The 15164-nt window shown below is 47.6% G+C and overlaps 1 protein-coding gene and 1 pseudogene across 1 annotated transcript in view; both read right to left on the reverse strand.

Moving 5' to 3' along the window:
* LOC102174945 lies at positions 349-2963 on the reverse strand (annotated as a pseudogene).
* CCDC3 (coiled-coil domain containing 3) overlaps positions 7744-15164 on the reverse strand; it is an 87303-nt gene continuing 79882 nt past the window's right edge. The window contains exon 3 of the mRNA XM_018057014.1: positions 7744-9571. Coding sequence (XP_017912503.1) covers positions 9296-9571 — 276 coding nt within the window. The 3' untranslated portion in view covers positions 7744-9295. The remainder of the gene's footprint in view (positions 9572-15164) is intronic.

Consider the following 15164-nt stretch of genomic DNA (forward strand, 5'->3'; position numbering starts at 1 on the left):
ATTAATCAGATCAATAACTCTTTTCATATATTTATTACACTCTAATATGTAAGTGGGCTTAGTTATCTGATGGCCAGTGCTCCTGTCTCCCTCTCCTATAGATGGAGGTGTTATAAACAGTTGTCACCATGTAGATTAGCCTTTTGTCTTTCCATATAAGAAGAATCACTATTCCTTTCTGTGTTTTGTGCTTAGTCACTCAATCATGTTCAACTCTTTGTGACCTCATGGACTGTAACCCATCATGATCCTCTGTCCGTGGGATTTTTCCAGCAAGAATCCTGGTCGGTTACCATTTCCTTATCTAGGGTATCTTCCCGACCCATGATCAAAACCACCATCTCTTGTATCTCCTGCATTGCAGCGGACTCTATCTGCTGAGCCATCAGGGAAATCCTTCTTCTGTAAGAATGTCATTTTTCCACTCTGTAGATTTTTAGATTTCACCTTTAATTTGCTTTAGTAGACCACAGTTCTCTCTTATAGTCCTACAAACTCTGGATTTATTTTTCAACAGTATTTCAGATGTGGACACACTGTTGGAATAATTACTTTGGTAACCATGGTGCCATGAACCAAGATAAGGTTGCAGGACCGATAATATTGTTTCTTGTGGTTTCCTTCCTTCACCCATGTAAATCTCAAAGTTGCATATATATCTAATTTCACTTACACTAACCATCCTGACCAAAATTCCATATTTTGTAAGTTTTCTGGATTATAGGTTTTGAATCTGAGTTGTCCTCTTTACCTTATCATTGCCTCATTTAGTGATAACTCTGTTTGGGTATATAGATCAATTGAAATTTTGGTAGAAAATAACCCCAAAGTGTTTTTTTTTTTTTTCCTTTTCTTTTCTGATTGAGTTCAATAAGTATTTATTGAGTGCCTGTTACACGCAAGATTTTGTTTCAGTTTCAGTTATTTGGGACACAGCAGAGGATAAAACAATGGTCCCTGCCCTCATGGAGCTTACAGTCTAGCATTTATGACCACTTCACCTGGATGCCGTGACCTGGGCAAGTCACTGTGCCTCTGTCCTCAGCCATCTGATGCAGGAGTAAGGCGGCCTGGCTCAGATGTGGGTAACCAGCTGGCTGTGCTGGAGGTGCCCAACAGGGCACCTACCCCCAGCCCACCACCCAGACAGTCGACAGGGCTGGAAGCTGGCTTTCAATAATACAGTACAGGAGAAGGGGGCTCGGGGACTGGAGCCCATAGTCTGCTAGGCTGCTGTCTCGGGGCCTGGGCATTGCTATATGAACTGCTGCTGCTGCTGCTGCTTGGTGGCCACCTTGCCGGCAAGGTCCTTGGCCTTCTCTGTAGCTGCCAGTGCTGTCTCCTTGGCCTTCTCCTGGGTTTCGTTGGCTGTTTCAAGAAGGGTTTTGGGAGGGACCTCACTTTGCAGCTTGGCTGAGGTGTATTTAAAAGCCTTCATAGTCTAGGTCAAGTTGCTTTTGAACCATGTGAGACCAAATTCCTGGACAGCTCTGGAGACGCCGAATAAATAAGCTAGAGGAGACCCAGGCTTCCTGGCAGATTTCGGTCCAGCTGCTGTTATCAGAGTTCCCATAGTAAACACATCGTTCCTCCACCACCATCAGCAGGGCGTGGTTGACGTAAAGGTGGTCATGGCCTGGCTTTTGTGGGTCCATAATGGAGTCCTCCAGGATGTGCTCTGAGTGAGCAGCATTGGCGGGAAACAGTCGCTCAGCCCAGCGGGGCATCCTGTTCGTCTTGGTCAGGAGTCGTCGGGACAGGAGCTTCTGCTCAGAGGTCGCCTCTCGTTGCCCTGTTTTCCGTCAAGACGTGTTTGCTACAGGGATTCGGGTACCGCTGCCAGAAGGCAGCCAACACTGGTCCCAGGAGCTCCGGAGCACGCTCTGGCCCAGGAAATACTTGACCATGGTCCCGGCCAGAGCGGGCTCAGCGCCCGGGCAGCAGCAGGGTGCAGAGCGCGTGCGCAGCGCACGCGGAGGCCCGGCTGGAGCTCGACGCGCGGCCGCCATGCGGGCAGCGGCTCGGTCGCTACAGCGCCACACCCAACCAGCCGCCGCCGTGAGGAACTATCGGAATAACCCCAGCGTGTTTAATTCATGAAAGTCTGTCTTCAGAGAGTGGAGTTTCTAAGTTATTGTTAAAGTGAAGAAATGTCATTATTTGTTCCAACTTTCTTCTCGTCATAACCTTGGGAAAGATAGATGTTTCAAATAATGGATCCAGTGTGACTTTCTCATTTGTCCACCAAAATTAGGAATTCAAGAAACTTCTTTAAAAGAAATTTCTTACGTTACTGTTGCTTACATGAGCCCATTTTAAAGCTTTATCATACTTTTAAACGATATTTCATTCTGTTGGTGATAAAAGTTTGAGAAGCGACTAACTCAAAAAAGCAGTTACCCACAATCAATTCTGTTGTTTTAGTAACACTTTGCAGGTTATTACATTCAGTCATTATATCTGACACACCTATAAAGTCTTATAATTTTCATGAAATGTCTTCAATCCACTCTTTTGCAGAAGCAAAGAAGCATTCTCCAGCACCGTGAGTTTCATTTTCACTTTCTGTGGCAGAGTTGGTCACTAAGGTTTTTTGTCTTTTTGTTGGTCTAATGTTCAAATCATCTGAGTGCTAACTATACCTAAAGAACTGTCATTTTTTTAATACTTTATTTTTTGTTGCACTGGATCTCCATTGCTATGTGCAGGCTTTCTCTAGTTGTGGAGAGCAGAGGTGGGGAGCTGCTCTCTAGCTACAGTGTGCGGCCTTCTCATTGCGATGGCTTCTCTTTGCAGGCTCTAGGCGCATGGGCCCGGTAGTTGTGGCACACGGGCTTAATTGCCATGTGACATGGAATCTCCCCTGCATTGGCTGGCAGATTCTTAAGCACTGGACCACCAGAGAGGTCCTAAAGAAATGTCTTCTTCTGTCTTAGCCACTCAGTTGTGTCCGACTCTTTGTGACCCCATGGACTGAAGCCTGCCAGGCTCCTCTGTCCATGGGGATTCTCCCGGCAAGAATACTGGAGTGGGTTGCCATTTCCTTCTCCAATCTTCTTCTGAGACACTTAGGTATATGTTGCTCAGACAATCAAGAGAAAGTGTCTGCATAAAATTGACCGAAAAATTCTTCACTCAAAATTTGGCGATGCATCATTTTTGAAAATTTTATAGTATTATTAACTTGCATGTATAATATACATAAGGTAGGAACAAAAACCTCACAGAGCAAAATGTGAATAATGACGACAGTCATAAGTTGCACAATGAATAACGTTTGGGTAACGGAAGATGTATTAATATGTCTCTGGTCAATAATGTGTTAAGAACTTCTTTGTTTGCTACATGAATGTAAGCCCTGTTTGCTCTCAGAACCAAGCAGCTTGGGCACCTATCCCTGAGGAGGTAGCCACAAAAGCTGGGGCACAGAGACATGTGTCCAGGCTCCTTCCAGGGAGATAACTAGCAACCCGGGACAGGCTGGAGGGCTGGCTTCTCTGCCCTTAAGGGAGGATCACAGTCCGCCCCTAGGTGCAGAATGCGTTAGAAGGCTGACCCTCAGGCAGAAGCTTTGTGCTTAGTTGCTCAGTCCTGTCTGACCCTTTGCGAACCCTGGCAGACTGTCCATGGGAATTCTCCAGGCAAGAATACTGGAGTAGGTTGCCATGCCCTCCTCCAGGGGATCTTCTCAACCCAGGGACTGAGCCCAGGTCTCCTGCATTTCAGATGGATTCTTTACCATCTGAACCACCAGGGAAGCCCAAGAATACTGGAGTGGGTAGCAGAAGCTTTAGAAGTAGGCAAATAGACTCTTTTTAGGAAAGGACTGGGAGTCGAGCATTTCTATATGCCCTCTGTGCTAACCCCGGTGGGGAGGAGGGTGTCCAGTTTAAAACCGCCTCTGTTGTCCTCTCTGGCTTCTGAAGGCACGCCGTGGTGGCTGTCAGAGATGGCTGATCTGGGGACCCACCTGGTACCAGTAGCCACAGAGCCTGGGATGCAGATGTGTGCACAGGTTTCTTTCAGGGAGGGCCTGGCAACTTGGAGCAGGTCAGACAGAGCAGGCAGGGGTGGTGCCTTTGGGGAGGATTGCAGTCAGCGCCTAGATAGGTGCTCAATTAGAGGCCTGACCCTCAGGCAGCAGCGTTTAAAGTACCCAAGTAGACTCCATCCAGAGAGAGACTGGGAGGTGGGCTTGATCTATGATGACCTTGAGGGGATTGCTGAGGTGAGTGCTTGTGCCTTTAACAAATGCTTCTTTGCTTCCCGTTGTCTGTGGAACTGGTGGATTCAAACCTCATTGACTTTTAGAGCTAAGAACTTGTCTGGAGGCCTTTGGGTGGGAATCTTAAAACCTGGAGTTGTAGATATGGGGTCTAGACCCTTCATCCCTCAGGGAGAAACTGGTATTTGGCTATTCCGTTCCAACTGTAGGGCTCTGTGCCACCGCTGGGGTTTTAGCAAGAGCGTGTCTCAGCCTTTCCTACTCATTTCGACATAGGCATTATCTTGGTCCCTCATTTTGTAAGAGGTGCTTAACCAGTGAGTGAGTTTCTTCAGAGTTGCTCTGTGTAGCTGTCCATTTGGTGTTCACTGGAGGCAGGGAGTCCAGGAGCCTTCAGTGTCACCATCTTTAAAGATAGCCTCAATCCTTTCTAAACTGTTTCTGAATAGCCATTAAAAGGAATGAAATTGGGTCATTTTTAGTGATGTGGATGAAGCTAGAGTCCGTCATACAGAGTGAAGTAAGTCAGAAGAGAAAAACATATTTTAACACATGTATATAGAATCAAGAACATGGTACTGATGAACCTATTTGCAGGGTAAGAATAGAGACACGGATGTAGAGAATGGGCTTTTGGACATGTAGGGAAAAGAGAGGGTGGGATGAAATGGGAGATTGGGACTGACATTTACACACTACCATGTGTAAAACAGAAGCTAGTGGGAAGCTCCTGCATAGCAGAGGGGGCTCAGCTCGGTGCTCTGTGATGAGGGAGTTCCAGGAGGGAGGGGAGATATATACACCTACAGTTGATTCACGTAGTTGTACAGTAGAACATCGTAAAGCAAGTATACTCCAATTAGGAAATACAGTTTAAAAGTCAGTATCTTTCAACACTAGAATCACACTCTGGAACCACCAGGTGTTCACATTATGAGAAGCAGCGTCAGGGAGACCGAGGACAGCAAAAGCAGCCTCCCGTCTCACTGTCACCCCGGGCACATGCTCAGGCAGCGGAGGGCTGGGTGGATGGTCCCTGCTATTTCACGTCTCCCTCTCCATGTCTTGGTCTCTGTTTCTTTCTTACTCTATGTCTCTTTTTTGGAGACATCAGCAGATAGGCAAAGAGCTGAATATATTTAAGTCAAAGAAGATTCATGACATGCTATCATTGTACCCCGTTTGAGTATCTTAACAGCCAGATGAGCTATCTAGGTATTATTATCTTATCAGTGAAAATACACTAAAGCTCTGAGTCGAGTTGCCAAGTTTAGCAAAGAAAAATACAGGATGCCCAGTTAAACGTCAATAACAAATGAACAATGGATGCATTTTGTAGGGTAGATCCTGTGCAATATTTGGGTCATATTGGTTCTGAAAATACTTTTTGTTCACTTATAAAATACAGAATCCTATATTTTCCCTGAAAACCTAGTTCAAAGGCATTACTTGGCCTCAAGTCTTCTAGCTTCTGCGCCTTCACTAAGGTTCATGATATTGCGCATATTCTGTATGCATTCATTCTGTTTACACATGAACTTATTTGTCTGCACTGCATTTATGTTTGACATGACTTTCAATTTGTTGTATAAAATTACTTAATAAAAAAGGCAACACACACACACACACGATGAGGCAACATTGGTGGAGCCAGGTTTTGAGAGGAGCAATATGGACTCAGGAGAAAGGATTTGACCCTGGATGTGGGCCAGAGGGATGTGATGTTTCTTCCTTTGAGTTGGGAGGGAGGAGAGAAGGGGGGCGGATAGTGATGCACTAGTGTGGATGAAGAACGTCCCCTGCCATATCAGTAAACAAAGGATGGGGTGGCCAACGGGCCAGCAGCCACTGCAGCAGCCGACTGTGCGCCCTGAGGGGATTCAGGATAGAGAGAAATAGGATGCTGGCCCCAGACAGGTAAGATGCTTATCAAAGGAATGATTTCAGTGAGCCCAGACTCTTCTATCTTCCCATACATACAGAAGTGCTCATTAACTTGAGATGTCTGGTTTTCCCTTAACTAACAGTAATCTTTTGATGGTCTATCTGGTTTTGTTTTTGCAAAAACTCATGTATTCTGGCTCCTCCCTTACCTCTTTGGAACAGTCCTTCAGAGCTACCTGAGAGGCACTTCCCAGGCTTAGGTCCTCAGCCTATCCACTGAATAAAACTGAAGTCTCAAGTTCAGGTTATGCGACCCAAGGAAGGGGAGGAAACACACTTTTGATGGACTATATTTTCATGGTAAATTTAGAGGAATAACCAACTACTGATAGTGAAAGAAAAGTAGCTGGTTCAGAAAGAATGGAAAAGAGCTGGAATATTGTACAGTGATTAGAAAGGTGATGAGAAGATCACGTGGAATGCCACCAGTCCTCTTCCTTCTGACATGCATTGGTCCTTTCTGGTGAGTACTTAACACTCACAGTGAAGATTTGTATTATACCTATTGAGTATGTATGGGCTCTCAGGCATCATGCTGAGCAGCTTTAGGAGTAATTTCAACCCTCTTGACAGCCTTTATGGCAGAAGTGAAGCCATTCCCATCCTGCAGGTGAGCACATGCAAAGAAAGAAAGATGGACTTGGAGCCTTAACAGGCCACCTGTCCTAGTGTGTACCCTGGGCAATGGAATCTCGTGAACCCCAGATTCCTCCTGGAGAATGATAATCAGAATCACTACTGATGAAATTATCAATATTAAATGAGATGTGTGCAAGAGCCTAAACCATCATAGAATATGGACATTGCTGAGCTAAGAACTGATCTGTAGTCATGTGATAGTTCACCTTCTCTCTTCCCCAAGGAAGATGGAGACTTGCACCAAAAAAGCAGGAATCCCTGTTAACTTCTGCTGCTAGGCAGGTACCACAAATGTGTGATGTGTGTTTAAATAAATGAGGACGGGGAGGGGTGTGGGGGTGGTGTGTGACAGTGACCCAGACCCGTAGTCCAGTGAGGGCTACCTTCAGACACAGCCTCACCCCAACACGAGGTATGGGCCATATGCCATGAGCCTGTGACTCCTGGCCTCCTGCTTATTATATGACTTTGGCAAAATCACACCAGGTGGAACCAAACCCCAGGGCTCAGAGACCATGCTGTGATATAGGCTGGCTAAAGTGTGTGAAGTTCTGAGCAGTTCTTGGGTTTTTCCTGCATGAACAGTTCCTACTCGTGCAATGAGCCAGTGGCAAGCGGGGCTGTAAAATGACAAGCGCAGCAGATAATGGGGACTTGGGGAGGTCCCATCGGTGCGGATCAGAGCGCACTTTTGCAGGCATTGATTACTGAAGCTGCGTGTCCCTCATGAGGTGAGGCCAGGATCACACGGCTCATCTGCAGGTGTGTGGGAAGATGGGAACCCAGGAGACAGCAAAAGTGGACTGGGCTCAGTCCCCCCTTTCTCCCAGGTATGACCCGCAGGTGCTCACCCCAGAGCACGGAAATGGCCTTTCCAGGCTCATGCTGGAAATCCCACAGTCTCCCTGCTCCAGAAGAAACACACATCACTTTGCTGCTGTGGCTGAACTACTGCTCATCTTTATTGAAAAGGCAGAACATAACACATCTGAAGAGACCCAGCTTCCACAGTGCTCCAGACGCTGGCTGTAAATCACCCGTGGGTGGCAGTGAAACTGCAGAATGGAACGTCCCTGGGAAGAAGCAACCAGAAGACGCACCTCCTGTTGTACCAGACTGTGAAGACTACGACTAATCAAGTGCAGGCAGAAGCGTGGCAGTGAAGAGCCCTTGAGAAGTCCCCCTGCTGTGCAGACCAGGGCACCAACTTCTCCCCTGAGGCCATTGCCTGCCACCAAGGGACACAAGGCTCATGCCCCAGTCTCCAAGAGCAAGAAGGACATGATTTTTCTAAAAGCAGTGGATGGAAATCTGACCATTTCCAGTGGAGAGGATGGCATTATCAGGCCCTCCTGTATCTGGGGTGGTTACGGGGCAGGGAAGGGAAAGTGGTTGGTTTATAAGATTGTTAGCAGAGGATAACCAAGGGGTGGGTGACTACTTAATCACACACCTGGGATCTGATCACATGTGGGTAAGTCAAGGGCTCAAGTGTTAGCACTGCAAATAGTAAGTAAAAGATATTCGCAATACCTCTCTCTCTACAGGTTTCTTCCCAAAGAAGGTGAAGTGATCGTACACAGAATCTACCGCGGTGAAAAGTGGGCCAACACACAAGCACTACTGCTGGGGTCTGTCTGGACAGTCCAGGTTGGGGGAAAGCATTTGTGTAAAGAAGCCAAGATCGGGAGGTCTGCAATAAGCCCTTTCATGAATAGAGCGCAGACGGTAACAAGGCAAGATCCCCAGGCCCCAGTAGGTAAAGAAATGTCTTTGCACAACAGAAGTTCACAGCATGTTGGGTCAGCTCACCTCAAATTCGGAGAAGTTGGAACCAAGCACCGAGCAAACAGTAAGTTCGAATTTAGCCGTTGGAAGTTCAGGCTCTTCCAACTTAGAAATGTGCTGTGATGGTTATCTAGAGTCACCAAAGCCGCCCATAAAGGCAGTTCCCCTTTAGGTTAAAGTGGCCCACGGGAGTCCTCTGGGACGCTGGGCAGCTGCTGTTGGACAGCAAGTATTATTCACCCTGCTCAATTACCAGTTCCATTCCCTGACCTGTGATGAGCTCATTAAGTCTTAACGACAACAGAAGGTGCCACCACTTGCTTCTTAACCCTCCTCCAAGCTCAGGGTGGTCCTGCCACTCAGAACTGGGACCACACTGCCTTTCCTTGAAAATGGAGGCCGAACCCCTTGAGTCCTTGTGCCCCTAGAGAGATTCTGAAATGTTCTTTCCCTAGTAAGTGCATTTCCCAGCTGCTCCTCGATGCCAGGGTCAGGCCCCAGGCACACAGGAGGGCAGGAATCGGGCAGCCAAGGAGACAGGAGACTTGCCCTGTAAACCCAGTAGCCGCTACCAAATGCAGAGTAAAAACGTCATCTACGAGGGTTCTTGAGCTACGTGCGTGTACCAGTCCCGCCTCCCTTTCCACTCCCTGCAAGGGGCCCCGCCTGGGACCAGGGGAGGCCGGCGCTCCATGCCCGCTAGCCCCGCAGGTAGGGGGCACCCGCGGGCTCGCGGCCCAGCGCGTTGATGTGCGGGAGCACGCCCGCCGCTGCCGCCAGCTTCTCGCTCAGCTTGCGGTTCAGCAGTTCCAGGTGGCGGCCGTTCTTCCGCGCCTGCCGCAGGGACCGCTTGACCTTCTTCACCCGCTCCCGCAGCTGCTTGTTCCGCTTCTCCAGGGTAGCGACCTTCTGCTGCAGCTTCTTGACGTGGTCCTCCTCCTCAAACAGGGCCTTCTGCACCGAGGAACACATGAGCTGGGGAGGAAACGCAAGGTGTTGTGGGGCGGGAAGGGGGAGAGAGGCAGGTAAGTTTCAGAAACCTCCCCCAGGTAAGCTTCCTGGGGTTGCCAGCCCCGAGGCACAGGCCTCCTGTCACTAATGGCCTGACCCCAGAACAAAGCCAGCCCTCATACCCCCTTTTTGCTTCCCCGCTGTGGACCACACTGCAGAGCCCCGCTTTTGCTTTCTGTGTTGGGTACCTAGATAATTTTGCTGTAAAAAGATGCTCCATGGTTTGTCTCACGTGCTTATCCATTTGTATCCTGTCTCTCCCCTGCTGGAGCAGTCTTCACCTTGTGCTCTTTCACCTGTACAGTCAGTTCAAATCTGTCTAGAACATTTTTCAGGAAAGCCAAAGCTTGAGGATCACCTAGGGAAACTTGTTCCACAGAGGGCCTTCAGCATATTTGCACCAAAGAGCTTTGCTGGCACCAAGGTGCAAATACCCTTATTCTGGAAATCTTTCTAGTTGCTGTAGGATGGACTGCAAGTGAGCGCCTCTTTTGAAAAATTGAGTTGTTTCTTACCTAAGTCCTTTTGGTTTCTTACAGGGAAAAAAAAATTCTAAATTTTGTCACTCTAGCAAAAAGGACAGCTCTAGTGACCCAAAAGAACAAAACCTAAAACAGAAAAATGCACAGAGAATATGGATGGTCTACAGGAACGGTAATATACGATTCTCTCTTTAACATAGGAAAAGCTTAACCCTACTCTTAAAGGTAAATGCAAAGTAGATCCACAATGGATTGATTTCTTTCAACAAAATGAAATTTTGATTTTACCCTTTGGTAAAGTCAGAGTCCATATTTGGGGAAATAGGCATTCTCATATACTGCAGGTGGGGAGTAAACTTCTATAAAGGACAATCTGGCTGTATCAAAATGAAAACTGCATATAGCCTTGATCTAGTCATTCTGAGGCTTCATCTGATAGAAACACTCCCACATGTGCAAAAATACATATATCATCTAGAATAATAATTATGTGATATCAAATATAATATAGTAATTGTATTATATATAAACACACAGAGAAAACAACAAACACTGTTATAAGAAGGCTGAAGAGTGATATTAGCATCGTGACCACATAAGACATCCCTCTCCCCTGCCCCAACAAAAAAATTGGCATCTATCCGTGAACAAAAGTGACTTTGGAACTATGATCCACCAGGGGACCCAGGAGGAATCTTGCCCACCCATGCATCTCTGCACACCTCCTTCTGATTTCTTGCCCGTCTCCTGTTGTGTCCACAGAATATGGACACAACAATATGTCCCTGCATATGCAATTTGTATAAGTGAAAATGTTAATACATTTTGTTAATCTTGAAGCATTAAAAAAGACACCAGTCCCGGCTATGGACACTGCAATGGTCCATGAGTTTCACCAGACCCTCTTGCGCAAAGGACCTCAACAGATGTTTCTCCAAAGAAGACATACAGGTGGCCAACTGGTATGTGGAAGGTGCTGGACATCACTAATCATGAGGAAAATACAAATCACAACCACCATGAGCAGGGAAGCAAGGGAAGCTGTCTGTTCTCCCTCCCAACTTCTCGCCAGGCCTCTGATCAGTTTCTATTGATTAAGGAGGCCAAGAACCCTGGTTGGTAACACACATTGTGCACTCAGCGTGTCCCCTTCTGGGGAGAGCTTCTGGGCACCCCTGGGCCCACTGAACACGTCACCCATGGGGAAGCAAAGAGGCCACCTGCAACCCCCGTTTTAGCGTCACCACGTTTGGTAAATCTGCCTTCCTGGGGCCTCAGGACCCTTATTCAGGCAATGCTTCCCTCTCCCTCCCCTGGACTCTCTCTACTTCTCTCTCTGTCCTCTCCTCTGAGAGAGCAGGTCCAGCATCACCCCTCACAGTCTGTGAGACCGGCCCGCTCTGGCCAGCAGTGGCAGGAGAGGCTCTCCTTACGCCATGCAGACCCTGGTCCAGGGGGCTTTCCCTGACCAGAGATTTATAAGAGGTTCAGGCCTCATCTTGTGTAGTAGATGGAAATTCAGTCCTTCCAATATTCTCACCAAGAAAAATCCTGCTGGGAACAGGCTGGAGTGGCAGATTTCTATATGTGGGTGTATGCATGGGTGAGACTCCCACCTGCAGGTTGGGGGCCCACAGACAACCTCCAAGTGGCTGGTTCCAGGGCTTGACCACCTCAGTGGGCCGTGGACAGGGTGCTTGCTCCCTCCTCCACTGGCCCTTTCTGGAAACACGCATGTTGGTTGAAGCAGCAATGTCCTTCGTTTTAGTCTTTTCTCTCCCTCCTCTCTTGACCTCTCCTCCCTTGGTTCTCACCCCTGCACATCCATCCCCTGTACCCTGAAGACTTCTTCCTTGTGTCTGTTTCGTGATTGCTATCTTTGTGATGTAGTTTTGTCTGTCCAACTGTTCCTGCCAGCCTTGTGAGCACAGTGGAGCTCTTCAGCCTTGAAACACAACCCACACTGCCTGAGACTCCAACTTGGGTTATATAGTGGGGTTTTAAAGGAAAAAAGGACAGAGAGACACTTGCATCTCTCGCTCCTATGTAATTATTCTGCCTGGGCTCTCAGGAACTACCGGATTCATCTGTGGTCCCCCAGAGTAAGGGGGGGAAAGGACCATTTTTTTAACGGCTAACGATGTGTTACAAATATATATAATGGAATATTATTCAGCCATAAAAAATCATATTAATGCATATATGTGGGATTTAGAAAAAGGTACAGATGAACCTATTTGTAGGGCAGGAATACAAATAGAACAAACTGACTTGTGGACACATTATAAGTGCCTGGTGACCTGTGATGACCTAGACAGGCGGGGAAACACTGTATAACTATGATCCACATTTGTAAAGCAGTTATCCCTCCAATACAAAAAAAAGTAAAGAGTAGTGCACAAAGTTCCCAAGTTACACTCAGGTCTCGCTGTGACTTCCTTGTCTCCCTCTCTTTCCTTCACACACACGAGAAATGTCATATTAACGCATATATGTGAAATCTATAAAGATGGTATAGATTCGCCTCTTTGCAAAACAGAAATAGGGAACCAATGTATACACCCCACGAAGGAAAAGAAGAGGTGCTTTGGGAGATTGGGATCAATATATATACACTATTAATACTATATATAAACTAGATAACTAATGAGCACCAACTGTATACCACAGGGACTCTGCTCTGACCTAAATGGGAAGGAACTCCAAAAGAAAGTGGATATATGTATACATATATACCTGATCCACTTGCTGTACAGCAGGAACTAATACAACATTGTAAGGCGACTCTACTCCAATATAAATTAATTAAAAACACAGGCTCTTGGCAGAATGTTAGTGTACCCCTGAGACAACACCCTTCACAGGCATCCCTCAGACCCAGGGGCCAGCTCTTCCCCATTCTTGTTGTTGTTTAGTCGCTCAGTCGTGTCCAGCTCTCTGTGACCCCAAGGACAGGAGCACAGCAGGCTTTCCTGTCATTCCCTGTGCTAAAGACCACCCTGACAATGGCCTGGAGGAACCAAGATGTAGCACAGAAACAGAAGTGTGTGTGGGATGGATAGAATGACTAGAGCTCCTCAGTCAGTGTGTCACTCTTGAGCACATGGCCTCCCTTTGACATGGGTAGGGTCCGAGCTGGAGCAGGAAGATGTGAGGAACTGTATCCATGTTACTGCCTACATGCATATGTACAGAATCCATATGCAATAGAGAATCACCTCTAGATACATGCTTATTCATTTCAGCAAGAAGCATTTATTATACCATGCCTGGTACCGTATGTTGCAAAGTTCTTCCTGAATTATTCTGCCACTAAGCTCTGTATCTAATAAACAAAAAGACAGTACATTAAAAATTACTGTTTCATGGCAGTAGACAAAGGCTCACTGAGAGGAGTCTTGCCTTTGCAGCTGTTTTCAATTTAAATAACCTAACCTATAAAGACAAAGTGTACTTTCTGAAATGTTAAAATTAGGCAAGTCCCAAAATGGTAACACTGATCAGCAACTTGCCTTTTTCATACTTCACTTCCATTCTTAAGATTCAAAACAGAGGGAAAAAGGAGGAAATTAAAAACAAGAACAGAGGTCAACAGACTATGGCTCATGGACCCAGTGTGGCCCACCACCCATTTTTGTGAATAAAGTTTTATTGGAACACACTGCCACAGTCTTTTGTTTACACCCAGTCTGTGGTTCCGTTCCTGCTACAGTGGCAGAGATGAGGAGTTACAACACAGACCGTGTAATCCAAAAAGCCTAAAATTGTACCTGGCCCTTATAGGAGAAAATTCTGGAACCCTCGTCTTGAGAGAAGCTCAAGGCAAACCAAGATGCAAAGGTAACAGTTGACAACTGGATGCATTTGGAGGGAAAACAGACAAGGAGTGTGGAGGAGTGCAAAGGATGAAAATAGCATTGGGTCCCAGAGTCCACCAAGACCCTCACTGCCCACCCCCCATCCTTTTCACACCACTTTCAAACACCAAAGTGCGAGCACTACTTTGGGCAGCCAGCTCAAGTTCTCAGGGATTCTCTCAACAGACTGCTGCTGGTTTCACATCCCCAGATGGACGTTCACAAAACAGCTCTCTCCAAAATGGTTAACACACTGTTTCTAAAGTGATTCCCCAGGGACACTGGAAAGATAAGCTTTCTGGAACCTACCCCACATTGCCCAGGAGCATCCACTCTCAGGGCGAGAGGCGCTCTGAAGTGGGTCACTGGTCACATGATTTGTCAGTTCCGCAAAGCTTACACTGCCTCGTGTCTTCTGACCCAGTCAAGGCCAGAGGCCAAGATGCCTCCTTTTTCTGGGTGAAGCAGGGAACTCCTGGGGGTGTTGATGGCGAGCCCACCAGGCTTCAACCCGAGTTCCCTCCAGTTCTCTCAGGCCCTGTCTCTCCATTCTACCATTGTTTTTAAACCTCTTAGAGTGGGGCAAGGAGGGGAGCCGCGGAGCCAAGTCAAAGCAAAACGGCTTCCTAAAGGACTCGACAGTAGTAATTTGGATGATACCCAGCGCTACCAAGAAAACTCCCACGCCGGAGTGACCACAGGGCAGTTCTACTGCGGACTCTCTGGAGAAGCAACCTGAGGTTCCCATGACTCTGACTTGGCGCCCGGTCCTCTGCTCCACCCCAAGTCAACTGCCGTCGTCCCCCTGTGCCAGGAGCCCAGGAGAAGGCAGAGCACACGCCCAGACAGGCTGCTTGGAGGACGGCGAGCAGAGGAGGGGGGTGCTCTTCCCACGGGCGGCACTGGCTCCAGGGCTCCCCCGCCCCAGACACGCCGCAGGATCCGGCATCCCGGGCTTCAGAACCAAGCAGCACCGGGACGGCATCCTGGCTGCCCCATCTGACTGTGGGGCCTCGGCGGCATCAATGCAGCTGCGTCAGCACCTCCCCCTCCTCATTCATACAACAGGAACAGTGACATCTTTGAAGGTGAAAGGTTAATAGGAACTTCCTTGGTGGCCCAGTGGCTAAGACTCTATGCGCCCAGTGCAGGGGTTGGGGGGCCCGGTTTGATCCCTGGTCAGGGAACTAGATCCCAAATCCACAACTAAGACCTGGC

Source organism: Capra hircus, chromosome 13 (genome assembly GCF_001704415.2).
Source record: "Capra hircus breed San Clemente chromosome 13, ASM170441v1, whole genome shotgun sequence".
Lineage (NCBI taxonomy): Eukaryota > Metazoa > Chordata > Mammalia > Artiodactyla > Bovidae > Capra > Capra hircus.